Source organism: Balearica regulorum, chromosome 7 (genome assembly GCF_011004875.1).
Source record: "Balearica regulorum gibbericeps isolate bBalReg1 chromosome 7, bBalReg1.pri, whole genome shotgun sequence".
In the NCBI taxonomy this organism is placed as follows: Eukaryota; Metazoa; Chordata; class Aves; order Gruiformes; family Gruidae; genus Balearica; species Balearica regulorum.
The window spans coordinates 5,375,757-5,402,205 of record NC_046190.1 but is presented as its reverse complement, the minus strand read 5'-3'; the positions used below and the strand labels follow the sequence as shown (position 1 = coordinate 5,402,205).

General features: G+C 41.1%; 2 protein-coding genes across 18 annotated transcripts in view; both read left to right on the top strand.

Moving 5' to 3' along the window:
- The window catches only part of TACC2 (transforming acidic coiled-coil containing protein 2), a 143,633-nt gene extending 122,417 nt beyond the window's left edge, over positions 1-21,216 (top strand). For all 17 annotated transcript variants that reach the window (XM_075757713.1, XM_075757717.1, XM_075757712.1 and 14 more), the window contains 7 exons: positions 6,654-6,797; positions 7,698-7,774; positions 11,843-11,886; positions 17,956-18,116; positions 18,414-18,520; positions 19,649-19,769; positions 20,685-21,216. In XM_075757713.1, coding sequence (XP_075613828.1) covers positions 6,654-6,797; positions 7,698-7,774; positions 11,843-11,886; positions 17,956-18,116; positions 18,414-18,520; positions 19,649-19,769; positions 20,685-20,750 — 720 coding nt within the window. In that variant the 3' untranslated portion in view covers positions 20,751-21,216. The remainder of the gene's footprint in view (positions 1-6,653; positions 6,798-7,697; positions 7,775-11,842; positions 11,887-17,955; positions 18,117-18,413; positions 18,521-19,648; positions 19,770-20,684) is intronic.
- A 634-nt stretch (positions 21,217-21,850) lies between these two features.
- LYPD3 (LY6/PLAUR domain containing 3) lies at positions 21,851-26,035 on the top strand. Its single transcript, XM_010302350.2, has 3 exons — positions 21,851-21,905; positions 22,727-22,843; positions 23,422-26,035. Exons 1-3 carry the CDS (start codon positions 21,851-21,853, stop codon positions 23,625-23,627), a joined length of 378 nt encoding a protein of 125 aa, XP_010300652.1. The 3' UTR covers positions 23,628-26,035.
- Positions 26,036-26,449: the final 414 nt, after the last annotated feature.

Sequence of the window (26,449 nt, the reverse complement as noted above, 5' to 3'; positions counted from 1 at the left end):
GTAATTTCAGCTTGAAATTAGACACCTTGACCCTCAGAGTTTAGAAGGGAAAAATTCAATGAACCCTGCCTTCAGGCATCTTATGAAAGGGATTACAGCAGGTTTGGAGGGGCTATAGAGCTCCCAAGGGAAGAAGGCCTCCCAGCACCATGTGTGTGTTTATTCATGAAGATCTAAACACATTTTTTTTCGCTACTTCCAGGTTGCACTGGCTAGTTCTGCCTCAGAGTGGTGCTTTACACTGTTCTAGGGATGCATGTGGTCCTCACTGTGTTTGGAAAGGGATGGAAAAGCTTGCTCTGATGCGCTGCGTTTGGTGGTTAGCCAGTTGCACAGCCAGTTTATGAAGTCCTTCGTGGTACTTTTAACAAAAAAGCCAAGCCAGAAATGTTAGTGGCTTTCTTGGGAGGTGGCATCAGCTGAATGGGATGCTGACAGGATGGCAGTGTCCTGCTGCAGTGAGACATTTTATTGCAAATGAGGATGTGCTTCTGACATGTCCTTCTCCTTTTTCTTATACTGTCTGTTACTAAGTTGGTGGGAAGTCTTTTGCCTGATCCTATATCATCTTGAGCTCATTGCATCATAACATTTGGACAGGTTATAGGGTAGAATTTCTTGGTGCTTGAAAGATGAGTCATAAAGTAGCTAGTTCAAAAAGGTAAACTTTTTTTTAGATTAACTGTACTTTTATGAAAAAATAATATTTGATTTCTTTCACTTATCTTAAATAGCCCACGAGCCAGCTGTTTCCATGGTGTGCATATACTTACCAAAGTAAATTAATTCCTTGCAGATTTATGGGTGTTTTAAAGTATGTGGCTGCAATCTTTTATTTAAGCAAGAAAAACGTGCTGTTGTCTTCATTAGAAACCAAGCTTAACCTTCTAATTAGGAACAGAAAGAACGAAGGAGGAAAAAATAAATGGAATTTTCCTGTGTGAGTACTAGCCTGTGTGTGACCGTGTCCCCTCGCTCCCTTGCCCTGCGTGGTGGGTGTCAGAGGAGGGTGAGGTGGGATCCTCTCTAGATCCTCTCTACATCCTCATTCTCCCTCTACCTCTCTGTCCTCCAGCACTTTGCTGTAACGTGCAGCAGTCAGGCTCTCCAGCACCAGGAAACACTCGAGATGATGAAACACGTAATAATACCTAGATGATCTTCACAGGTTATACAAAAAAATGCTGTTAGACATCTGCATTTTTGCTACTGGCCAGCAATTCAGAAACTCACAAATTCTACTGGTTTAGACTGAGGAGAATTGGTTCATATGTTTGTGAATTCTTGTTGTTACCCAGGGAGGATTCTGAGCTGCAAAAATGTTATAATTTGTATTTGATTATCTGGAGTTGTATTTTAAAGATGCTTTTTTAACATCATTACAGCATTTTCTTCTAGCTAGAACAAGTTGAACTTGAACTATGAACTCCTTAGAACTTAGAAACTGAGAATGGATCTCGTGATTTTTTAGAAAATGTCATTAATCTGGATAACAAACATAGCAAAAATGATACGCAGAGATGAGGAGAGAAAAATAAGCAAAACTCCACCCTCTGAGAGAGAATCAGTAGCATTTTGACATTCACAACTCCATGCTGGTCCAGTCACAGGCATGCTTTTAGCTGAATGCTGTGGGTGTCACATTAGGCTGGGAAGGACTTTTGTCCTTGCTTAACATCACTATTTCAGTGGGAGGTTGCTAATGTTAAATTAGCCTGTGATGACAGCCCTTGTGACCTACAGTGACTGATGGCCTGGATTAAGTATAATAGGATCCACCAGACGACTGCAGGGACTTAAATTCAGATACTAACTGGCAGAATTCCCTTCTGGTTGGCTGGCCTCAGTTCTTTTCTTAATGTTGTATAATTACATTTAACATTTGCTAAACCATTACAGCATGGGTAACAAGAATATAGGATGCTAAATAAAGACGCGAGCACTTGTTATGGCAAATTAGGTCACCTAAAATGAAGATTAAATAAAAGCATTTTCAGGACTAGGACTGAGAATAAGGACGTGCAGTTTGTTGTTCTCGGACAGAGGGAAGTTATTTGGCCACTCCCAAACTTCTTGTCACAGACTTGAACAACAACAGGACTAGTCATCTACTTTTACATTGCCAAAGTTTTCTAGCTTCCAGCGTTGAGATGAATTAACCCTTCTCTACTGAACAGTCTTCATTGGGACGTCCTGTGACTTTTTTTTATAGTGCAGCTTGAACAGAAAGGCGATAGAGTTTGTGTCCACCACCCTACAGATGCCGAGGCGATGTAGAGTTGGGCATGGAAGTAAGATCCAAGGAAAGCAGAGAAACTGAAAGGAAAGGGATCAGCAGAAATAGGATTTGGGGGGCTCTCATGGTAGTGAAGGAGGAATATTTCCTTCAAACAGGGACACCATTTTTCCTAGTAAAATTTTACAAGCAGAGAACTTATGCTTGGATTTTACTTGCTTTTCAGTATATTTGCAAGTACAAATAGGTCTTGTTCTGCCTCCATTGACCTGTCTGCACACATATCAATTAGTTAGAGGAGTAGATCATTTGACACGCACCCAAACAGTATTTGAGTGCTTGGAAAGGGCAAGCTAATTTTCAGCAGGGCTAAATACATATTCCTCTAAGCAGTATGATAAAACCAGTTTTCATTTTCATTCCAATACCTTTCTCTATTTTCCTTCACTTTGACTTTTATCTTTGAAGCGAGGTAAGTGCAGCTGGTTAATCGATGTGCATTTATTCCCTTTCTGGTCAGATATCTGGTTTCTGTGAAAGATGCTGGGAAGAGAAGAGGAAGTATGTTGGGCTCTCAAATATTTACACTAAGATTGCAGTGACCTACATTTAGTAGTAATTCCTCTGCAGACTCTAATGTTTCTGTGCGAGGTTCAGTGACTTATAAATCCCTATGCTTATTATTACTCAAATTAACTGCTTACCTTCTCAGCAGTTAGGTGTTGAACTTAAAGCAGTGACAGAGTTATTTTGGGTAATACCGTCATCCCGTTGGTCAGGTTATATTATTTTCTCAGGACAGGAATATTTGGAGGCCATAAATAACAGTTACTGAATTGTGCATCAGTTTGGAGCTGTGTAAAATTGGCTTTTGAAATAAAATCATGAAGACTTTTACTGGTTGCTCCTGCCAAAAGAGAAAACCCAACAGCCCAGTTGTGACTCGTGTGAAGTGTTTTCAGAATTAGGACAAGACTGGTTGGACCACTACCAGAAGCATTTCTGCTCAACAGTTAAATTCCAACAGTTTTTGCAGTTGTTTTTGGCAATTTTAAGTTGTTTTGCATATCATTATCACTATTCTTTTCTACAATTTACTCAAATGCAAGAGAGAACCAGAAAAAACATATGTGAGGTGTTGAGCACTGCATTAAAAGATGCATAAGTATGTAATAAATGCTTTAAATGTTCTTTTTTTCCTTAAAAATTTTCCTCATTCTGGCAGTTCCTTTGACACATGTTTTTCTATGACCTTAAGGAAATTTGTGTTTCTTTTGCCACAATTAATATTTTCCAGCAATCTCTTCATGAGATCCAGCAAAAGACGCTGCAGGAAGCTTTTGAAATGTGATACATCCAGTGCAACAGATTGCTCTCCAGGATGGCCTTTCTTTTGAGGACGGCTTTGATGATCTAATAGCTCTTTTGTGTATCTCGTTTTTTCTTGCCTTGTGTTTGAGGAGGAACTAAAGTACATTTTTTTGAGGTTAGGATACTGAGTTGAGCCAGCAGTAGGCTTATTTATTGGCTGTTTTACCTTTTCTCAGATCTGTGGACAGCACCATGTGGTTCTGTATTTATGCATTTACATCGATGTCTGAGCTTGTGTCCCAGATGTATTTTTTTCCTGTTGTATACTGGGAGATACTTTCAAAAAAACAGGCTATGTAATTTTGATAGATGTTGTGATGCTATTCACTCAGGTAGGAAAATCCACTGGATTTGGGGTCGCACCTCCTAATTATGTGGGAATTGATCATTATTTTGTGTGTTCATGGTTAAATGTAGCAAAAAAAGAGAAGGGATTGCCTGCTCCATAATGCTAGAATAGCTTAAAAATGAACAAAAAATACAAAGCAAATTAGTGAGAGTCTCTCATATAAATAAAGATACGATATGGTGTTTTGTAAGTACCGCTTAGCTTATCATTGGTCTAAATTTTCTTGTCTAGTCTTTAATGTTGCTGGTGTGGTTTCTTCATGTTGTGTCCAGATGTGATATCCAGAACATCTAGTCCTGTGATTAACTCGAGTGAGCGTTGTATGTAATTTTTAGTGTAGTTTCTTCAATAAGGTGTGATGGAAGAGCTCAGAAGGGTTTGCATCAAAATTGACAGTGGGTTTGGATCCTTTCTATTATTCTAGGCTATGCGAGAAGAACTGTGAGCAAGTGAATGATTTATGGAATAGCATCTGACAAAATTTCCTTTAACTGTGTTGAAACAAGAGCATGTGGTGTTGAAATTAATGAGGTCTGTTTGTGTGCACGTTGGGGAGAGGAGGACTGAGCCTTAATTCAGACATTATCTACTCGCTTTCACATTCCTCTGCTTCAAGCAGTAGAATGTGACTCTGCTATTTTATTTAAAAAAAACCACACAAAAGCAACTAAAAAACCCACAACCTTCTTTTCCAGTAAAATATTTTTCTCACTTTTATGTAAAAAAATCATTAAAAAAATCTTGATTACTACTCTTAATTATTGCAGATAAAGCCTTAAGACTAAGGTACTGCACTAGTGAACTTGAAGAAACAGATGATATTGCTTTATGCACAGAGGTAACGAGTAAGCTGGAAAAAGATGTTATCCCCTTTTCAACAGCAAGGAAGTGCCATACCGGAAAAGCTGTACGTGAAAATCCATTTCTATCAGTGGCTGAAAAAGGCATTGATCAACCTGGCCTCCCACCCCACGCGCACAAACCCTGGGCCATGCTCCAGCCCACTCTGTGGCTGCACGTAGCATCATCATAGAGACAATTTGAATTGTCATGAGAGCCCACTGAAAAATTCTGCTACTGAATCTGCAGGTTCAATAAAAAAAATTAAATCATTCTGTATTTTAAAATGCAATTTTGACACTGGCTTAGCAAGTGACATGTGTACACAGACACAGTGAGAGGGGGATTTCTGGGCATCTGTGTCCTCCCTGCTGAAGTCAGTGTGTTTGCATGTTCTGTACCATATGAAGTATCTTCTTAGGTCACAAAAATTCAAGGAATTTCAGCCATGCTCAGATATAAGATCTTTCCTGTGAAACTTCTTTTGGTGGAAGGAGTTCATAGAAAGAGGAAGAAAAATAATAAATAGAAGAGCGTGTCCCTGGCCAGGGCTTGGCCCATCCACCCCCACGGTGCACCTGTAGTGGGGCTCCCCAGGGACTGCTCTGGGCAACACAGGGACCAGAGCAGCTCTGCAGGCTGTGAAGTGGAGGTGCTCTGGCTCTGTCCTGCAGAGTTACCCCGAGGACCATGTAGCCTGCGCCGGTGCAATGGAGTCGTGGGGGTCCCAGCACTGCGTGGGTGGAGGGGCTCCCCTTTCTCTGCTCTGGAGCCTGGAAACATAACAGAGCTCGTAGAGATGCCTCCTACCATTGACTTGCTAGGGATATGGTCACATCCACCCCCAAAACTACTTTGCGACCCACCAGCAGCTGAGAGAGAAAGAACATTTTGTTTCCCAGACCACCAGAGGCAATACCGAGCCCGGCGGTCAGCATGTGCGTGTTAGCTGTTAGCGACGGCGAGATGCAAAGCGTAGGTAGGGGACACAGGGACGTACGGCTGTGGTGGTACGTCTGCTGCAGAGGGGTCTGCTCTCAGGGAGTTGCTGCGGATGGTGTCTGAAAATGTGGGTTTGGGGTTTTTTTTAGTATCTTCCTAACTGTCTTTTATAATCTCCTGGGTTTCAATGCGCTGTAACTTGGATTGTTTCTATCTAGAGTTGTTTGCAAGACACCTCGTGCATCTCAGTGTCACGTACCTCGTTTTTGTTCTCTTCCTCATTTCACATGCCGCTCTCCTCCTGCGTTAATCTGGGCCGCTGACATGCACAAAATTGGCAGCTGCAAATAAAACCTCATTTAACTTACTAATCGCATGTTAAATACCAGTGGGGCAGCAGCACCACTTGTATAATCACACTTTTTATGTAATACCATTTATGATACGGTATATTGGCAGGTGAGACCTAAGAAAGTGAGCTGTCCTCTTGGTTCTGGTTTCTTGATCTATTTTTATGGAAGCATAATTGCCCTTAACAAGCTCTTTGCCTCCAATTCTAGTTTCCTCTACTGACATGCATTTCTTGTGGATGTTTTGATGACATTCCTGCATCAGAAAGTAGTGAATTTTCTAATATAGGACTTTAAAATAGTGGTGACAAAGTGCTGTCTGTGTTTTCTCCCTATAAGGGTAATATGGCTCTCTTGGTGCTTACCATGGATCTTAAATGTATATCTTATGATCGCTAAATTCAAAGAAGTTCCTTGTCAGTGTTATTGCTGTTATAATTTAGTAGTGCACAGGATTCTAGTCCTAGCTCAGGACCCTGGTGCCTAACACTACACCCAGAAAACATATGAGCTAAACATGTATTTAATGGTTCATTTCTTTGTATTTAAAAAAACAAACACACAGAGAGAACCTGCTATCCCAGCAGATGTTTCCATCTCTAAAAGTGCACTGTATTCCCGGATCGGCACCTCGGATGCAGAAAGCACCACGGGTCTTCTCTACCCCCAGCAAGACTTAGACTCTGCACTACGACTCGCCAGAGCGGAGGTAATTTTCTTCAGAATTTGGAAAAGGAAATATGTGGCCCTTGTGGTTTCCTTCTTTCCTGTTTTCTCCCAAATGATTCATGTTACGAACACTTGTTCTATTCTTGAAACCATCCTCAGCCATGCTAAAGCCACGCTAGAGGCTACCAAAGCAACAGGTGCTATACTGTAAGTTTTACTTTTTTTTGACATAAGTGAAAAGTAGACATTATAAGAAGAAAAATCTATTGTTTTTAACCTCTGTGCATCTGGACATTACTGTATAATTATATACAAATTGTAAGATGCCAGAAATAGGAATAAAATTATGTATTTTACAAAGCTACATATAAGATTAGTCTGACTAATAATAACAATTTTAAAAAGGGCACAATCTAATGTTAGAGTATTCCAAACTTTATGATAGATTGCATGAACGAAAGGAGCACAAAGGAACACAGTCCTTTGGGGATAATATTTCATGGACAGTCAGCCCTAAATATGCAAGCAGAAGCAGTAGGACCCCCTTCGAGGACAAACCAGGGGACCGTGTTCCAAACCCAGGCACAGAAATATTTCAGGTCTGGCACCAGGTGAGATCAGACATGGTGTAGTGTAATATCGCTGTCATATCAGGAATGAAATATGAAACAAGAACATTGCAGCTACTTTCCTAAGTTAGCTTTTTGAAACTTGAGTATGATTTCACATCCGAACTTTTTTAATTGCACCTTGCAGTCTGAAAAAGAAAAAAAAATCAGTGGGGATACTTGTACTTGAACCCATTATGCACTCGAAAACTATACCTCTGTTAATTAGGAGTTGTTATTGAATCAAATATTGTACAGTTATTTAATTTCTTCTTTAATGGATCACTTGGTTTTACTGGGGTTTTTTTTTTCCTTTGCTTGCTTTGTTTCAGATTGTGGCCAAGGAAAGAGAAGTGTCTGAGTGGAAAGAGAAATATGAAGAAAGCAGAAGGGAAGTGATGGAAATGAGGTGGGTTATTAACTTGTCCCTAATCACGCTGACAGAGTCTCATAGAGTACCATGATTGCACAACTGTTTTGGTTAGCTGAATTTGTTTTGTTAGTCTTAACTGCAGGCTTTGGATTGATCCTGAACTGATATTTTGGTTTTGCTCTGCATGGTGGGTACCCCTGTTCAGGGTGATCATTGAAAACTTCTGTGTTGCTAATCTCATTTACATCCTCAAAATACTGAGATAAGAGAGGTCTTAATCTAGGTTAACGTAAGGGAAGAATTTCCTCCGGTTTGTGCTGTGAATCCTCACGTGGATTGCATAGTGATGTTTCTGTTGCCTGACTGGATGAGTCTGCCTGCAGAGCTCTGCACAGGCTAATTTAAAATTCAGTCTCCACAAATAGTTTTGGTCACAGAAGAAAGAATGTAAAGGTTTGCAGATAGGTATGAGTAGTACAGGCTCCATCCAGGACGTTATTGTAAAAAGTTTCTTTAATAATAGAAAACAAAAACCCAGTTGCCAGTAGAAAAACATTTCTTGCAAAAGAACTACTCTGGCCTCTGAGTGTTGACTTTCAAGGAGATTCTACACGCTTTTCTTTGAACTGAGCTGGTTTTTTAGTCACTGCACACACTAAGCTTTATTTTAGTTACGCTTTAGTTATCTTGGATTTTACTGCTCCGTTTGAGAGCTGACAGAAGGATTCTGAGCTTTTCAGTTTATTCTAGTCCTGTCTGTTCTATTCTATTTCTCCTTGCAAACCTCCCTCTATTACATTCAGTATCTGTATACTGGAACATAACTGGTTTGACCTTCCTTCCCAGCCCAGTCCTACCACTTGCAAGGGTGACAACAAAATCACTGTAGCAGATGAGGTGAACGGTGTTGCTCAAAGACTCATTATTGCTTCCCATTTAGTCAGTTGAAAGTTACTTTTTTGCTGTGATAATACCATAAGAACGACATACCAATGAGCTTGACGTGCTCATCGATCTGCATCTGAGAAAGTCATCAATTGCAAAAGACAATATATAAAAACATTTTATGGAGTCTTTAAAGCCTATGATTTTCTGCCTTCAAACAAACAGAAAAACCATCCCCACCCTTGACTCATAAATAAAAGCAAACTGTCAGATTATTTTAGCATCCTTCTTTTAAGTAATAATTGCTTCTGAGACTGAATTTTCTTAAAAATCGCTTCTGTTCTAGCACCAACTTCTTCCCAAAATTAAATGTCTTGGTGGTTTAAAGCTAAAGCCAATGAGCTGTATCAAGTGATGACCTGCATGTGCAATTCCTGCCTATAGCCAGGAAAACTGTACTCAGGGAGTAAGGGTGAAAGGGAACTGCGGTGCAGAACTCGGCAAACGCTACTACGGATGCCAGGAATCGCACATGGCAGATTTGAATAGCGGCAGTGCAGGGCTTTGAGCCAAAGCATCTTAAGAGAAGCATCTGCAAAAGGCAAGGGCAGCCGCTTTATTTCTTCCAGAAAACCATCTCCCAGTGCCCAGCTGAGTTCTCTCACCTCTCGCGCGCTCTGCTTGGGAAAGGAAACAAAACCCTGGCATAGCCCTCAAATGCATAACGAGGCAAAATGGAAAGAAGCTGCTGCAAGCAGGCAAACCGAGGAAGCAAAACAAGGAGTGAACAAAATTAGGAGTCATGTAAGGAATGTCTCAGTGTTCAGCACACGCTCAAGTGTGGTACTTGGTCTGTGCTCTAGAAATTGCCTGGGTGCACACAGGCACTGGCAGAGGATTTTCATTCCTTAATGAAAGGGGAGCAGGGGGTAACACAGAGCAGCTGGCACAGAATAGATCTGTACCTTCATCTTCCTCGCAGTAATTTGCTTGTGTGTCTACACCCTCAACAAAATTTGAAAAGAAACCCATGACATTATCTGAGCCATATTTCCCACAGGCACATCCCTAGAACATGGGTGAAAAAAAAACCCTGACTAATAATGTCCCAGAATGATAAAATATGCACGCGTGCACAAAGAAAGATTTCTCTTGGAAGATTAAATGTTGAAACAGTCCATGTGTGGTAAATGAGGGATGCAGCAGTTAGATATGACATAATGATAAGCAAGGAGTGAAGGGATTATCCAGAGTTACAAGCACAAAAGCATCACTTTCCACAGCAGGAGAAGCAATGCTCCGTTACCCAAGTCCTCCATACTCTACCTGGAATATCCTGAGGTCAGCTAAGTTTCCAGAAAAATGTCATACTGGAGGAAATTCCGCTCCAGAGAACAGTAGCCAAGATAAGAAGTTGTAATAATGTAATAACTATGGAAGAGCTAAACCAGGGTGGGCTATACCATAACCCAAGGGTACAACCAGACGCAGGCAAGAACTATTTAAACATGGTTATTTGGAGGTCTAATTGATTATGCCTCAGTAAGGGAAGTCAAGCAGATGACCTCTGAGATCCTTTGTAGCCCTGGATTTTGGTGGGTTTACGAGTTACGAAATTGCAGGAAGTCAATAAATAGACTGAATGTCTAAAATACCGAAAGTTCAGCCTATGCAGCATGTCAAGCTAGGGTTAAGGTGTGCCATAGGAGAGAGGAACGATCTGGCCAGCACCCTCCGGTTCCCCAGCCACAATGACCGTTATTTAGGCTGCTTGACTGAAAGGCCTTTGACATGAATCTGGATCAAGATTTCACTTGACGACCGTGCTTTCCAAATGGAATATTGTTAAAATCAATGTGCCAGTGCAGTGTCCACCTCTATGGAACAGCTGCCACACAATTCATAAGGCTGGGTAATGCAGAGAATGCACTACCTACTTGAACTAGTCTCAGCTGCTAAAAATAAGAAATAGATAGTGTCATTTCACCTTGCTGCCAACTTGTGTGGTGCAGCCTGGGCTGGGAAATGCTGCCATCCTCTCACAGTGTTTGGGGACATGTTCGTTGCCCTGAGTCCTTGGCTTCATTTTCTAGGATGATAAAACTTCCTAAAGGTGCCTGGTGTTACACGGCTATGACATGGCTTTAAAATCCTTATTGCTTACAGCAGGCTTTTGAGGTAATCTTCTTTGGACATGAAACCGATCCCTTCCTTTTTGGGGAAAATCCTTGGGGCTATCTTTGCTCTCAAAAGTGTCACAGGGCAAGTGACACGCTACTGACCTTCGTGGCCAGTGGCCTTCTCAGGCCTTTCTGGGCTCGTGCAGGTTTGCGAGAGGCGGTGCTGCCATTACTGCATTAGTTTTTTGGGAGCTCCGCAAGTTTCTTCTTTCCTTACTGACTTTGTTTTTCATAGACGGTCCCGTAGGCTCGTGAATCAAAGCACAGATCAAGCTAGTCTCATTTCATTAGCTTTATTTGGCTCTGGGAAGGGATGGATCATCTTTCTAAATCACATTTAATCTGCTTATTTTGGCTAACCTCTCTTCAAGAAGGAAATTGAAAGCCTACCGTGAGTATATGAAATAAAATAATCTTAAAAGTCACATTTTGCCACATCTGTTTCAAAAACAGATTTGGGAAATAAGACACGATGGATTTTGTGCTACATGATTGAATATTTTGGTCTTGTTCTCTTAGGTGCTAATGGACCATTGAGTCACATTTGGAGAGTAGGAGATTAGATATATTTTGGATGAGGGCCAACTATACTCTTGTTAGGTTTACTTGCTACCAATTATAACTTTACTTAACGTTTACATTAAAAACAAGCAAACACAAACTTGAAGAAGAGGGGAGAAAGCAATGGAAAAATCACACTCTTTGTAACTCTTGAATTAGACCAATGTGATTATGTTTAAATTTAAGTCGTGATTCACTTTGGGCATGTTTCAAAGAACAGCATTTGTTTCAAAGCAATCCCTTTTCCCTCCCCCAACCTATATTGATTTAAATGGAGAATTAAAAATCAGGCGCAATGTTTAAACTGCCAGTTTCAGTTGTTACTCGGGCAATAAGGAGCGTATAAAAGTGCAAAGGGATTCTGTATCTCTTTTAACATACCGTGGTTCAGTTATTGAGGAGCATTATTTTCTACATAAGCATTACCAATTATGATGTTTGCCAAAAGCTTTTTTTTTTTTTTTTTTCCCTCTTATAGGAAAATAGTTTCAGAATATGAGAAGACGATTGCTCAGATGATAGGTAGGTGTTTCTACTCTGAAAGATGCTATCCTCCACTCTGATTTTCTGAAGAGAGCCTAGAAACACGGTTGAAGTCTGTGGGCTTCATTTTGATGCTACTTAACGTCTGCTGATGCTGCTGGGAATTGTGAATGCGTGAGGACACCCGTGTGTCACAGCTGCCAGGCTGTGATGAAAAGCTAGGGCTTCATCTGACAGAAAGCAGCCCCCGAGGCAGTACAGGTAATACAGGAAGGTCAGGGCTTTTTCGTCTGCAGCAAAGCAAACTGTCCCATAGGAAACATGTTCAAATGCTTTGCCCAGAATTGTGGATGTCTCCGGGAGAGACTTTTAGTGACCTAAAAACCCTTTACTCATCCGCTCCCAACTGTTTAATGGGAGATACCAAACTTAGCTCTTTACAACAACGGATTATCTGTGCTAAGTGCATTGGTCAGACCAAAACCTAGATTAACTCCAATCCCATCTGAGAGATTATGAGTGGCCAATCCACCTCCCCAGTTATTTACTGACATAGGGGTCTCCTTTAAGGTCTAAATTACGGCATGTTTTGCCTCACGATAAATAGAAAACGCCTTTGTTAACAGTATGCCCCACAAATGGAAAACACTATGCGCAGTAGCCTTTCAAAACCAAAGGTTGCAGATGTGCTTCCTTGGCACGGGAGGCCTGGCCCCGAGATGTGATTTTAAAGCCTCTTCATAAGATTTCCAAAGCTTTTTTTCTTAGTCTGGCTATAGGAAGCGCCAGCGGCTTGTGCTGCCCTGCGTTGCTTCAGCTCGAGCTGTCTCCCGGAAAGGCTGAGCGGGGTGCTGGGTTCCCTACCGCCAAAGTTGCTGGGAAGAGCAGGAAAAGCAGCAGCGGCTGATGAGAAAGCAGGACCAAGCTCAAGCAAAGCAGCAGGGAACTGTAAAATAATTGTTAAAAGCCATGAGGAGTGGCCTCGGAGTTAAATCTGGGCTGTGAGATGAGGAGAAAGGCTAGCCTAGCTAATGATATCTGCGAGCAGGGAGTGTTACAAGTCCAGCCTGTTTGCACTGTGTTTATTGAAAAATAAAGAAATTATTTCTCTTACTCCCCCTGAGAGAACTGTCACAGAGAGCACAGTGTGCCAGGAACACAACAGCCATACCTGCAGCTTTCTAACTGGTTTTTAACAGGGAAGGATTTTTATTACAGCTATCAACAAATCATATTGGTTTGCCCCTTTTAAAATTGGCAGTCCCCTCACATACAGTCAGTATTGTGACCCCCAACTTTTTGCTTGTTTGTTTGTTTTTTTTTTAATTGTTTCTTTTTAATTAATAACCTGAGTTGTGTTTACATACGGTTGTAGCGAATTTGCTTTCTTTTTTGCCCAGAGAGAGTGGGGGGAAGTAGTTCAATGTCTGGTGCTTTTGCTGCCTTCCTGCACTTCTCAGCCGTTGGAGACATCCCAGCCTCCTGTCAAGTGCAGGGAAAAAATAGGCCTATAAATAAATAAACAAATAAATGTTATTATAATAATAAATAAAATATATATTAATGACTAATATATAATAACAATATGCCTAGCTTAATTCTCTATGGTGTTATGCCTCCGTTGCCTTTTGTATGTACAGCTGAGCAAATGTGCCTGCCTTCTGACATAATGTCTGTCATTCTCATCACACAAGTGTTAAAATCGGAGTGCCCAGAGTGTGCAAAGAACTTAATTCATTTTGGTTTACACTAAACATACTCTGGTACGGCTTCGTGCTTGAACCTGGCCATTCATAGATACAAACACAGGACCTGTCCTTTTTTCCCAAGCCCATACATGTAAAATAGCAAAAAGAATTTCTTTTTGATAATAAATTCAAATTCAATTTTTGAGAAGCAGATTTAAACAAACAAACAAACAAAAATTGAATGGTGAGACTGCAGTGCAACAAGAAGATATAGAATAGGGGTCCTAAGCAAAGGCAGAGCCATGGCATACATAGTAAATTCTACAATTGCCATTTCCTCTGGTTGCAAAGAAATCAAAGATAATTAAAGTATCAGGCCATTGACCACTGAGGGAATAGAAAAATCTTTAAACTTCAAATTCAGAGTATCAGTCAGGGTCTTTCAAATGATCTGTGGCAAGTTTTTAAGAGCTGTGGCTGTAAATTATGTAATTTGCTGTCCATTTGCAAAGGAACTGAAACAACAACAGTGACACGGAAAGTATGTTAATTAGAGCAGTATGCAAATTCTACAGCAGGTAATACGTTAAATGGGAGGCTTCCTCTCCCTGCATGTAATGTAAATTTTTTGATCTAATTGTCCCACTTTCTCCTGTCATTTGCCATAATTACAGTCCCTTTTGATACAGGAATTCACTCATCCAAATGCCACGTTGTAGAGGGAAATGGTTGTCTCTGTGCTGTTTGCATATACTTCACTGAACTATTATCACCATAATGCCTTACCGCTAAAGCAAAATAGGCATTTTAACAAAAAAAAATAAATTCTATTTATGATTTAACCCTTCTGAGCTATTTATACAGCCCTGTTAGGAGGGCATTACAACTGAACCAATCTCGCAGATCCCTTTAATGAATATTCAGTGTGGTTGTTAGGTCCCGCTCAGCTTTTTATAGGTTGTCATCTGTATGTATAATGAATATTGAAAATAATCCAATTACCAATATATGATTGTGTACGTTTGCCAATAAAGGCACTGAAAACATGCATTGCAGACAGTAATTGCCTTCGATTTCAAGGGCTGTGGAAGGTCTAGGATTTGCTGTCATACACATATAGAACCCAATATTACCCGACTTAGCTTATGCAATTTGTTTCTTGCCACACTCTGTACAGCCAGAGCTTGCAAGCCGTCAGCGTACAGATCCCTGTTAGTGCCTCTGCATATTTTTTTACTGGTACTTTAATTTTTTTTTCCTTTTTTCTCTACACTTGCCTCAGCCCCTAACACATTCTTGTTTGTACTGAGGAGTGGGGGGGGGAGGAAAAAAAGACCAGGCTTTCCAGGCTAGCCTGCTGCTCCTGCTACTGCTTTGCTGACTGTTGCCCAAGTTTTGCAGCTCACGACTGCGTGGCACTGACAGCCGTATGGAACGGGGCCTGCGTAACCCCGATGTGCACTGCTCCTCACCCTACACACACCTTGCTCACAGCCACCCACGGTTCCCTTCCAAAATCCCTGTCAGGGATTTCCTTTTTATTGATGGATTTGTAATGTTGGGGGTTTTTTCTGTTACAAATGTATCCGTATACTTGTACGTTTAAAAACATAATTAAATTCTCATTATGAAAAACAAACAGATGTTATGCTTTGTGCATTACAGGTTGTTGCATTACTTATTTTCTGCTTTCCTAACAATTCCTGATTTTCTATTTTGCTTCCGTTTTTGTTGCTTCTTGCTATTTGCTTGCAAAAACAAAACAGGCAAGCCTGGTAAGTAAAGCTTTTCACCAACTTTCACACCAGCATTTTGCATTTTCAGTTTCTTTTGCTTTTGTTCTCCGTTTGCTGCATTCCCATTAAGTAATGTAAGTAATACTGAGCTGAGCTTGAAAGCGGATCTGCTGTGGTGGTGCTCTGATTCTGTCAATTTGGATATGTTAGTCCTGAGCATACTGTTGTTATTGTTGGTGAGCCGTGGACAGTGTGTGTTGCAGACATGGAAACCGTTTAATTAAAATATTTTAACCTCATAAATATCTTTAGAAATAAGGATCTGTAACTGCTTAACTCAGATTGGACTGGCAGACCAGCACAGTTCCACGACGCAGCTTTTTCATCAAAGCTAAATCATAGTTTTAGAAAATATCTCATAGATCTTCCAGCCACCCTCCAGCCAGATGCCAGTTTCTGTCTTCTGTAGTATTTAACCACTTTGGTTTTAAATGTGTTATCTGAGATTATCAGATGCCCCTTTCCTAAAGCTCACTGGAAACTTTCCCTCTTTCCAGTTTATACGTCACTCCCCCAATATAAATTACTGTTTTTCCCTTGGAGTTTAACGAGGGCCTCAGCTCACTCCCTGGTGCACGGACACCTCGAGCGTGTAGTGGAAGGGAGAGGAGGAAGGGAGCACGGGGCATCGCTTGCCCCGAATTCCCGTCTGCAAGTTGAGGTGGGGCTGGGGATGAGTGCTGGAGGAGCTGGTCCAGCTGAGGAGGATGCACTGGGAGGAACAGGAAGAGCTCGGTAGTTGTGAGGGAGTGAGTCACTAATTACTAACTTTCTAGATTGCCCTAGAAACAAATAACAAGGAAGTTGCTAAAATACCGCAGACAGCAGTCTCAGAAAAATAAAGTTGTGACATTAAATACATTTAAGTACATTACACGATCATGCAAATGGATCCCTTCCCCTGCACGGAGTTGCGACGACAGAGGTTTTGCCAAAGAACAGGATCCTGCCAGTAAGTGTTTTGGAATTAAGCTAGACCGGGTAATCTCCAGCGTGATTAAACAAATCTTGTGCTGGAACGCAAGGTGACAACTTCTCAGATTTAGAAAAATAAATGATGACAAATGTTTTCTTTTCATTTTACTTGAGAATGCATTCATTTTGACATTACAGATGATCACAGAGTGTCTTTAAGAAGGCAAAATAGTAAAGAATGTTTATTTTTTAGGAAACGTTAAATGTCATCATACTGATGTGGCATTAGAGGGCTCTGGGGTTCTCAGTTCTGCCATATCAAAGCTGTTTGTTCACCAGTAAAATAAAGGTGTTACAGCTTCCAGTCCTGCAAACTCGGTGCGGGTCCTGAGAGCTCCTCTGGTTCTTTCGACCTTCTGCATCGCACAGAGCAAAGTAACCCCAGGTCGGCTCTGCCCCAGCAGGGTGCTGTCAGGGGGCGTGCGGAGGGGCACGGAACGTAGCCAGCGGGAGCTGGGGCACGGCACGGCGGCGGCGCTGCTCTGCGCTTAGTCGGGCTAGCAAAAACACGTATAAAAGGATCGACTATGCAAAAGGAAGAGATTAATCTCAGTTTGGGAACTGACAGTATCAACTTTGACATCTCAGAGCTGAGCAGCACTATGAAATACTCAATTCAGATGAAAATTTCTGTTCAAGTAAAAAAAAATTAACTCTTGTTTAGTTCTTTATATTTCAAAATATAAAGGCCTGAATAAAAAGTTGTAGATTCTGAAATGCCCCATGCTTGGGGACATTTGTTACCTTATTTCGGTTTCCATCATAGACAAAAGAAAACAGTAATATAAAACTGCTATGTTTTGCGGGTTGGCTTTCATTTCGGTATCATTCAAAGCAGCCCTTAAAACATGGACACAAGAATCCTATTTTAGGATATGAAGCAAACAATGAAGCATTTTGGCATCCAGTGCCAGTCCTTTTCTTCCAGTGTGATATGGGTATTCCAATTTATTACTAGGTCAATTCCTTTGAAAAGTTCTCTTCCATATGGATTTGGATTCCTGTTGTGTTCTTCCCACCACCCCCGTCTGAAATTTAACTGTACGCAGGGGAAGCTTGGAAGCTGCTTTCTGCAGACCAGAACTTAGAAAGTCTGCCTGATGTTAGATTTCCTTGGCACTCGCTACAGTAATCCGAAGAATGAGAGTTTGCAAAACACTGTTTTTCCACGGGAAGAGTTTGAGTTGAATTCCATTAAACAAAGTGCCCTGTTTGTACAGGATTGGAAGAGATGCCAGGAGCTGACAAGCACCGATCAGCAACGGCAAATAATTTATTGCCAGTGCTAGTAACATGCATAAATGTCCTTTCCTTCAGCTGGTGCATCTTCGGGCAAACAAGGGAAATCCAACACCTGCCTTTTTCATGGGAATGGCTGAGTTCAGAGTGAAATAAATCATCGGTACAGAGATATAGTCACATTTTGCCTAACATCAAAATATGTAAATACGGCTGTATTTAGCAACCTTTTTCCAAAACAAGATTGTGTCTTTATATAATAATGAGTTTTCTGGATCCCGTAAACTTACTAATACGCAACGTAGAGCACAGTATAGTAGAATCTATAGATGATAATGAAATTGGTGTTCTTACTACTGTTACCCTTCTGAAAATTGCTTTTTTTCCTCCCCCTCTCTTCTCTCTAACAGAGGATGAGCAGAGAGAGAAATCTGTCTCCCATCACACAGTTCAGCAGCTGATAGTGGAGAAGGAACAAGCTTTGGCAGATCTGAACTCGGTGGAGAAATCACTGGCAGATCTTTTCAGGAGATATGAGAAAATGAAAGAAGTATTGGAGGGGTTTCGGAAGGTGAGTCAAAGTCCCCTCCTTTAAAGACGAAAGCTGAGCAGGCTCAGGTCAGAGGGTATGTCAAAAGTGCGTGATATGACGTAATGCTCAGACGAAGGCTTGCAGCCGTGTGTCAAATGCAAACGGAAGAATTGTAAAGCTTTTTGCATTGTGTAATATTGCTTCAGATGGCCTCTGTGTGGGGGTGTCAGTGTGAGACTGCAACCCTTAAAATACCTGAACGTGACTCCCGCAAATAGCTGCCTGTCCTACACTTCAACCTCTTGGATTAAATTTAATGTCGTCTTCTCGTTTAAGAATGAAGAAGTGTTAAAGAAATGTGCGCAGGAGTATTTATCCCGAGTAAAGAAGGAAGAGCAGAGGTATCAAGCACTCAAAATTCACGCTGAGGAAAAACTGGACAGGTAATTGATTGTACACATCTCTTTGCAGGGGTTCGTGCTGCAGGAGGATTCCTGTGGCTGGACCTTGCGTCCCAAACCTGCTCCTTCAACACGCAGAGCACTGCTGCTCTGTGACGGAGGGTGGGATGAAATGCCGTAATGACAATTTCTGTGATGTGCTCGTGTTTCTTCCAGCTCCTGACCTTATAGAACATCTTGAATTTATATCGTCAGCAAATGCCTTCATATTTCTTTAACATATTTCCCTGGGAAGGGCAAGAAAGAAGCCTTTAGCTAGGTTTATGCAGCTATGGGGGGCTATGCTCAGACATTTGCACGTGCAGCCGGTATTCCTGCCCCCAGAGAATTGCTGTGGCCCCTGTGCTGTAGCATCACCCCCGTGTCAGTCAGCAGAACGGGAGATGTGAGTGCTGCTCGGCTGTTCCAGTGCAGCCTCAGCCAGGCGGTCTGTCCCTCCTAACACCGGTTACCTAAGCTGGATCAGCTCAGCTTGTGCTGAGGGTGACGAGGAAAGTTGCACAAAACGTGCCAGATATACGTGGATAGTAACTCCTTAAACCCGCATTAAGGAGCGAACGTTGGATTGTGGCTTAAGAGAGGCAGCTCTGGTTGATATTTTTAGTTTTGATTTTTTTTTTACTATGCTTCCATGTAATGGCCAATTAAACATTTCTAGGGATTACATTCAGGACTCATCTTACAGTCCCTTGGACCCAAGAGAAGTTTCCAAAATGTCACTAAGATTCTTCAGGGCCTAAACCAAAGCAAGGCTTGGATTTGCTTTCCAGCTGTTGTCCCAGCTGTGAGTCTAGTCTGTAAGAACCGGAGATCAGGTTTAGAAACTGCCATAAAACACCTCTTCCTAAGTGACGTTTGGGTCCTCAGCACAGATATCTGGGAGAAGCATGAAGGGAACAGCACAGCCATTAAGAAAAGACTTTGCAGCCTCTACTAAGCAGGAGATGGAGTCATGAAAAGTCTCTAGGGACAAGTCTCAGAACACTTTCAGAGACATGCAGAAAGTAACCCTGCCCTCACCACCCAGCTGTTAGGATGCAGTCCATCCTTCGGTACCCGCTGTCCTCTCCTGTAGAGCACCTGATGTGACAAAAATCTGTGTTCTTCTAGAGCCAATGCTGAAATTGCACAAGTGAGAGGCAAGGCTCAGCAAGAGCAAGCAGCGTATCAGGCCAGCCTTCGTAAAGAGCAGCTGAAAGTGGACGCATTGGAACGAACACTGGAACAAAAGGTAAATAGCAATTCAGCTCTTTTAATGCAGAAGTCAGTGGGGTGACCAAAGTCAAGTGAAACTTCCCCAGAGTGGCTGCGTCCAGCTCTTCTCTGGAGCTCAGACTGCAGCCCAGCTCTGCCCGAGGACCTCTCTTGCTGCCCCATCACCTCCCCAGCCCGGGGAGAGCAGCGTTGCCCAAACGCTGCAACAAAATCAGCTGCAGGCGCCGGGCAGCTCGGGCAGACGGACCCGTGTGCCGGGCTTTGATCTCACCACGGGCCAGCGCTCGGGGCTGCTTCAGACCGGGTCAGAGCTGAGTGTGGTCCCATGTACCAAGCAGGGCCCTTGGTTTGCTTTGGTTCCCGGGTTTCAGGTCTTCTTGTCCCAGTTCTTCTTTCGGTTTCTGTTTCCATTTTTAGTTTTAGCTGTAATTCCAGCGCTAGCTTACGTGCCTCCGGTGTTAACAGAGACCAAATGATGAGATACAGATCTGAGGGCAAGAGTGACTGTCGGAAATCCCTGTTTGTATCTCGTGCTCTCTAACTCAGCAAAGGAGTTGGTTTCCAGTGTAGTACAGCTCATCCTTCCTTGGTGCCCCTGGAAAACAGGGTGAAAATAATGCTGTAAAAGTGCAGCCTAGAAACAAATTTACACTCTATCATTATCGTGTGCTAGGAATCACTGCTATAAAGCTGTCTGCTTTAGTGCTAAGTTGTATTTATTGAAGTCAGAGGAGCTGTATGTGGAAATAAGTAAGGATATTGTTTGAATGCACGATGCGTAGCTGTGCTATGTATGCATATATATTCTGTTCTCAGTATTGGAGAAAACTTAATTGTCCCACACTTCTCCCAAAGGTCAGATAATTAAAAAAAAAAATACTCAATGCAACAATATTTTTCGTAATACTTCATATTGCCTTTTATTTTCCAGAATAAAGAGATAGAAGAATTAACAAAGATTTGTGATGAACTGATTGCCAAAATGGGGAAAAGCTAACTTTTAACCAAATTTCTGGACTTCGATATTGAGTGCAATATGACCATTGGCACACTGATGTCCATACATTTATGTGGACAGGTTATATTTTCACTTTTTCGTATGCACTACTGTATTTTCTTTCTAAATAAAGTTGATTTAATTGTATGCAGTACTAAGATGACTATCAGAATTTCTTGCTATTGTTTGCATTTTCATAGTATAATTCATAGCAAGTTGATCTCAAAGTTCCTGTATCAGGGAGATTGTCAAGTTCTCTAAGAAATTACAAATTGCTGATCCTAGCCTTCCCTTTGTACATGAGTTCCCATGTTGGATGTCTTTTGGATTTAATATAAACATGTATAACTTGCATGGGGACTCTTGCCTTAAGGAGTGTAAACTTTATCTGCATTTGCTGATTTGTAAAATAAAATTAAAAATGAAAAAAAAAAAAAAAGAAAATGCATGTCACTTAAATGAAATTCTCTATTGTAAATAAATTTTTTCGTTGAAAGTTGAAGATAAGTATGGCTTTATTTTATGTACTTTGCTTGCTTACTTCATGTGTGGCCCCAGGTACAGCACCTCTCATTGATGAACTGCTTCCCAGAAAGCACTTCATCACAAGAATATACTACTTCTGTGCACAGACCTATGTCTATATCTTGCTCTCTCTAGAAATATATATATATTTATATATATATGTATATGCTAGATTTGGACCACTCGGGTCTCAAGCAGAGGCTTAATCCTCCAAAATGTTTAATACTCTGACCCTGATCCAGCGAGTCCCGCTGGCAAATGTAATGAGACTGTTTGCACGCGTTGGGGGCTGTGACACGCGATGATGGGATGGTGGGCTTTAAGCGTATCCACCCCTGAAAGGCGAATACATTTTCTTCTCCCTGCTGCTGGAAGAATTTGCCTGCAGGGTTTGTAGAGATGAAGTACGTGTGATTAGCAGTACAACCAGAATAAGCTAGATAAGTAGCATTCTCGCACACCTCTTTATCCTCTAAGTTATCCTCTGCGGAGGATTAGGTATGCAAGATAAGCATTAAGGCTCTAATAGCAAACAAACTGCTTTCGTTGGCTAATGGTACATCTCTTGTATCTCCATGATGTGGACAGTCTTCAGCCTGGTTCTTGTCAGCTCCCTTTTTGTAATCAAAAGTAAGTCAAGTCGCTTTTCTTTCCTTTTGTACTTCTCTTTCGTTTCCTACTTCAGGCGTTGGCTGAGCCTCTTTGCTGTTCTGGGCTTCTCTCCTGGGTTTGTTTGGTTTCGGGTTATTTTGTGTATGTGCTTAGCAGGACAGAATTTCACCTCTGCTATGTAATGTAAACATAAATGCGTTACACTAACACATTTAAATGCATGTGTCCCTGTGCCTTCTGCTCTGCAAGTCTGAACTACGGTATTTTAAATATATTTCAAATTCATGCTTGCCTTTGAAAAGTCCATGTAGTTTGAAGCAAGGAAAAACCTTGGTAAGAAAGAGGATCGAGTTATGGGTGTAATCTTTAAACAAAAGCAAAACTCTTAAGATATGCTGCTGTGCCTTCCAGCTGAATTGGTACTTTAGGAGAAAATGAATTACAGATCTCAGTAAGATTTTATGTGTTTGCAATGTACTTTTTCATGGTACTTTGGACCAAAGATCACGATGGAGAGGGGAAAAAAGTGATACTCCAACGTATTACCATGGACCCTGTTCTGAAAATGTTACAAGAAGGTGTGGATTATTTTAAGTGCAAATTATAACAACTAAATGATATGATGTGGCTGATTTTTTGTTTACCTTTAAAATCAGTATCTGGACCGCTTCTTAAAAAGAAAAATCAATAGGATTTGCAGAATCTCTAGATATTTTTTAAACCTTTTTGCAATTTTTGCATGTGCTTCAAACAAAATTGGCAAGAGTGATATTATAAAATATTGTATGTAAACTCTAAATGCTACTGTTATAAGTGGTCTTTTTTTTCCTTAATGCCAGGCGAAGCACTGCAGTGTTACACCTGTGTAGGTTCTAGTGATGAAGACTGTAACAGACAAGGAACTCAGCAATGCCCAGGGCATTCGGATGCGTGCGCGGTCATTAGAGGACAAGCAAGTAAGTCGTCACAAACAGTTCAGACTCATTACATGTTTAATCATAGAAATAAATAACCAGCGTTGGAAAGGGAAGAGTATACAGTAAGCTAAGGAGAAAAAGAAAGGTAAATGTTTCCTCTCAAAATAAACCCTATTAATAAATCTCAGTCCTTAATTTTATTGGTTTAGCAGCGATCTGATACAAAATCCCCGCGTATGATTTGTCATCTGCCATGATGCAGAGCCATAGCCTCACTATGTCACAGCTATAAAAAAACATTTCAAGTGTTTCCCACTTCTTAACTCAAATCTGTCATTTTTAAGTTAAATGCCTTACCTGGAAATTAGGACGAAAAAGAAGCTAACGAGGCCCTGCACTCGAGCACGTTCAGAAATATTTAAGGTGCATCAATTGTATCTAAGATAAGATAAATTACAATTATTTAAGTTAAGTGGGAGCTTGTTAGCGTGCTGTGATCTGATGCAACTATCATTTACTCGTAAGGATCAGCCAAACCTAATGATGTGGTTGCTCAGTATTGGGTGGGTGACCAGGAACGTGCAGGTCCGTTTGGGTTCAATGTGGCTCTGTTCTAGGCGGCGTTATGAAGTCCTGTTCGTTCAGGTCCTTCTGCGAGCGGGCAAGGAGGGACGGATCCAGAGCACCTGGAGTGAGCGTTCACTGCTGCTACTCCAACAACTGCAATGCAAAAAGCCTGGCTTCCAGAGTCACCACCTCCGCCAGCTACTTCTCTCTCCTCGTCTTTACATTGCTGTGGCACCCGTTGCTGAAGCTGACGTGAGGGGGGGGGAAAAAAAGAGTATCCTGAAGCAACAAGTCTGCCTTCTTAGAAAGGGATGATTGTATTTCCTAACCGTGTTACTCCACGTACCATATTTCTCGGTAGGCAAAAAGCAATAGGCAGACCTGACAGATGTTCAGATAAAAATTGTTCCATCTGCTAAATATGTCTTGACCTATATGTAAGCCATACAGCCCTCTTGTTGATCGTAAGGGATCGATTGTGCAAATCTGTAACATCTTCCTACAATTTAGGTAGTACCTATAAAAAGGAGAAATCTTAGCTGCAAGTAGCCTTGTAGTAGGGTAAAGGACTGATATCTTCCAAATGCTGTTTACTGTTGGCAGCCATTCAAAAGCAAGCTAAAATTTTCAAGCACAAAGTGACTGAAAATTCTAGCAAGCAAATTAGTCTTTCAGAGAACATTTGCGAGCTGGACAAAGCCAGAAAACTTGAAATAAAGATGATTTAGTATTAATACAAACTGGCAGGAGAAGGTCATTAAGAGAAGAGTGCATGGAGGTATGTTATATTATGTATATTTCCTGGGAAAAAAAAACAAAAACCTTCCAATCTTCTCTTTTCTGATCCTCTGAGAATCTTACCACAACACTGGAAGAAGAAAAAAAAGAGCTTGGAAGTAGTTTTGAACTGGTAAACTCCCTCCAAAGATCAGCTCATTCTATCTCTACTGCCAGTTTTGAGAACAAGAGGTTAATCCCTGTCTTGTAGGCAAATTATAACTTGAGTCATAACACTTTTTTTATCCAAATTCTTCTTGCAGTTTCAAGGATGTCGTTATTTCTTCACTCTCCTAAACCTTGTTCTTTGAGAGGAAGAGTATATAGCTCCCACTTCAATGACATCAGTAAGAGTTTGAGTTGATCTGTGGTGGTTTACATAGCTTTTTCATTTTGCAAAGTGAATGAAATTACTTGGAGATCTTTAGAGATGTGAGGAACTAAATAAACATTGTTCATAATCCCATTCTTTGCAGTCTTACCACGTAAATGATCCCGAATGGGCCACATCGTAGAAGACTTTGTGTGTCACTAGCTGGTAGGCAGGTGTTCCTCTGAAGTGGTTATGTTGAAATTAGGCAAGATGAGAAGTGACATAACGCACGATGTGATAGCACTAAGCAGGGTCTTGGGTCTGTGATATTGGAGAGCAGGGTGGTACCTCCTTTGGTTCAAAGGTCCCTCAGAGGGACAGAGAGGCAGATGAGTGATAATTGTAGATTTTAATGTCCAACTGTGATGATCTGGTCTGATCTCTGACACACAACATACATAGGATTGGCTTAAAGTCCAGCTGGTGTAATTGAAGTAGAGGTGGTCTTTCGCGTTCTACTTTTATTTGACTGTTTGGGAAAAGGTTTGATTGTCAAGTTTATGGAACTCACAAAATATGTGGCAAAGTAGTTTTTCCACTAGCTTTGTGTTGTGACTTTTTTCAGTATAATTCTTTGCAAAATCAGTTCCAGGCAGTGTCATAGAATTCTGCACGTTCACAAAAATTTTATTAAGTTTGCAAACTCCAGAGAGCTGCTTCAAGTGAAATAATCACTGAAACCTCAAGTAGAGTATAACGCTAACCTGCCTTGTAGCTGTTGCCTGTCACACGGACCAAACTGTCTCCTTATTTTATTGTACTCTTTCCACTGTATGGATCCTTCATCATCTCGTGTAGATTGTGGCTTCAGACTGGGACTGTTCTGCTGGGGTTTTGTTCGAATGGGATGTCAGACAAGGCTGTTCTGGTCTGTGCTTAGTTGCTAGGCACAAGTCTGCTAAAGCTGTTAAATCAAAAGATTGCAACAGTGCAACAGATCTTGGTTGAGAATGTTAATTTAGACTTAAATATCTCATCTGTATAAAAATCACTTAAGTTGGTTTAAGTATTTTTCATTTCATTCTCAGCTCGAATCAGTTCCTTCAATCTGTTCTGCTACAAGAAAGATGTACTGATTGTATCTTTATTCTCTGATTGGTCTGTAATGATAAATCTGTACTGAATGTAATCTCTGTATATGCTCAGTGCATTTCCTTAATGAGAAAATAAAATACATGCAATGGCTGACAATGTCTCTTGATAAACAAAACCACATCTTTTAATTGGGATTTCCAGTTGCATCTGACAGTCTATTTTCCAGCAGAAATTCCGGCTTATTTCTGTGGGATGTATTTCTTAAATCTGTAGAGATAAAATAGCTAATGTTGATCGTTTTCTTACTGTGATATTTCCACGATAAAATAAGAAGGTAAGGCTCTATCCTCTTGACAAACACCATCTGTCGTTCCTGACTGCAGCCAGGACTCAGATCTTCAGGCAGCTCACGGCCTCCCACCGCCTCCGGTTGATTCTGCCTCCCAGCCCGTAACGGGCTGCGTTTTGCTTTTTATGGGTCTGACATTTTTCCTGCCTAATTATGAACCTGAAGTGTGCACGCATGTATATAGCTAGCAACAATAAAGCATATTTATGGACTGATGATATCAGGGAGGGGGGGGGTGTGTTTCACAATGGTTCTTGGCATAAACATTAACAGGAAGACAAGCATAGAAAAAATGGTAAAAAACAGAAGGAAGATTTTTTTTTAAACTCCATCAAAAATACAGAAAATATTTTAAAGTTTCCGTTGCCATGACTATGCACAGCTATTCCCAGTCACATGTAAAATAGAAAGTAATTGTCTTTAGTTTGGTTGTTCTGAAGTCTAATCACTCCTGGCACGGTGGCATACTCTTTCTGTCTTCCTTAATGTTGACAGAGAGTTGGGACAAAAGGAGGAGAAACTGATAATGAAATGCCTTCTGCTG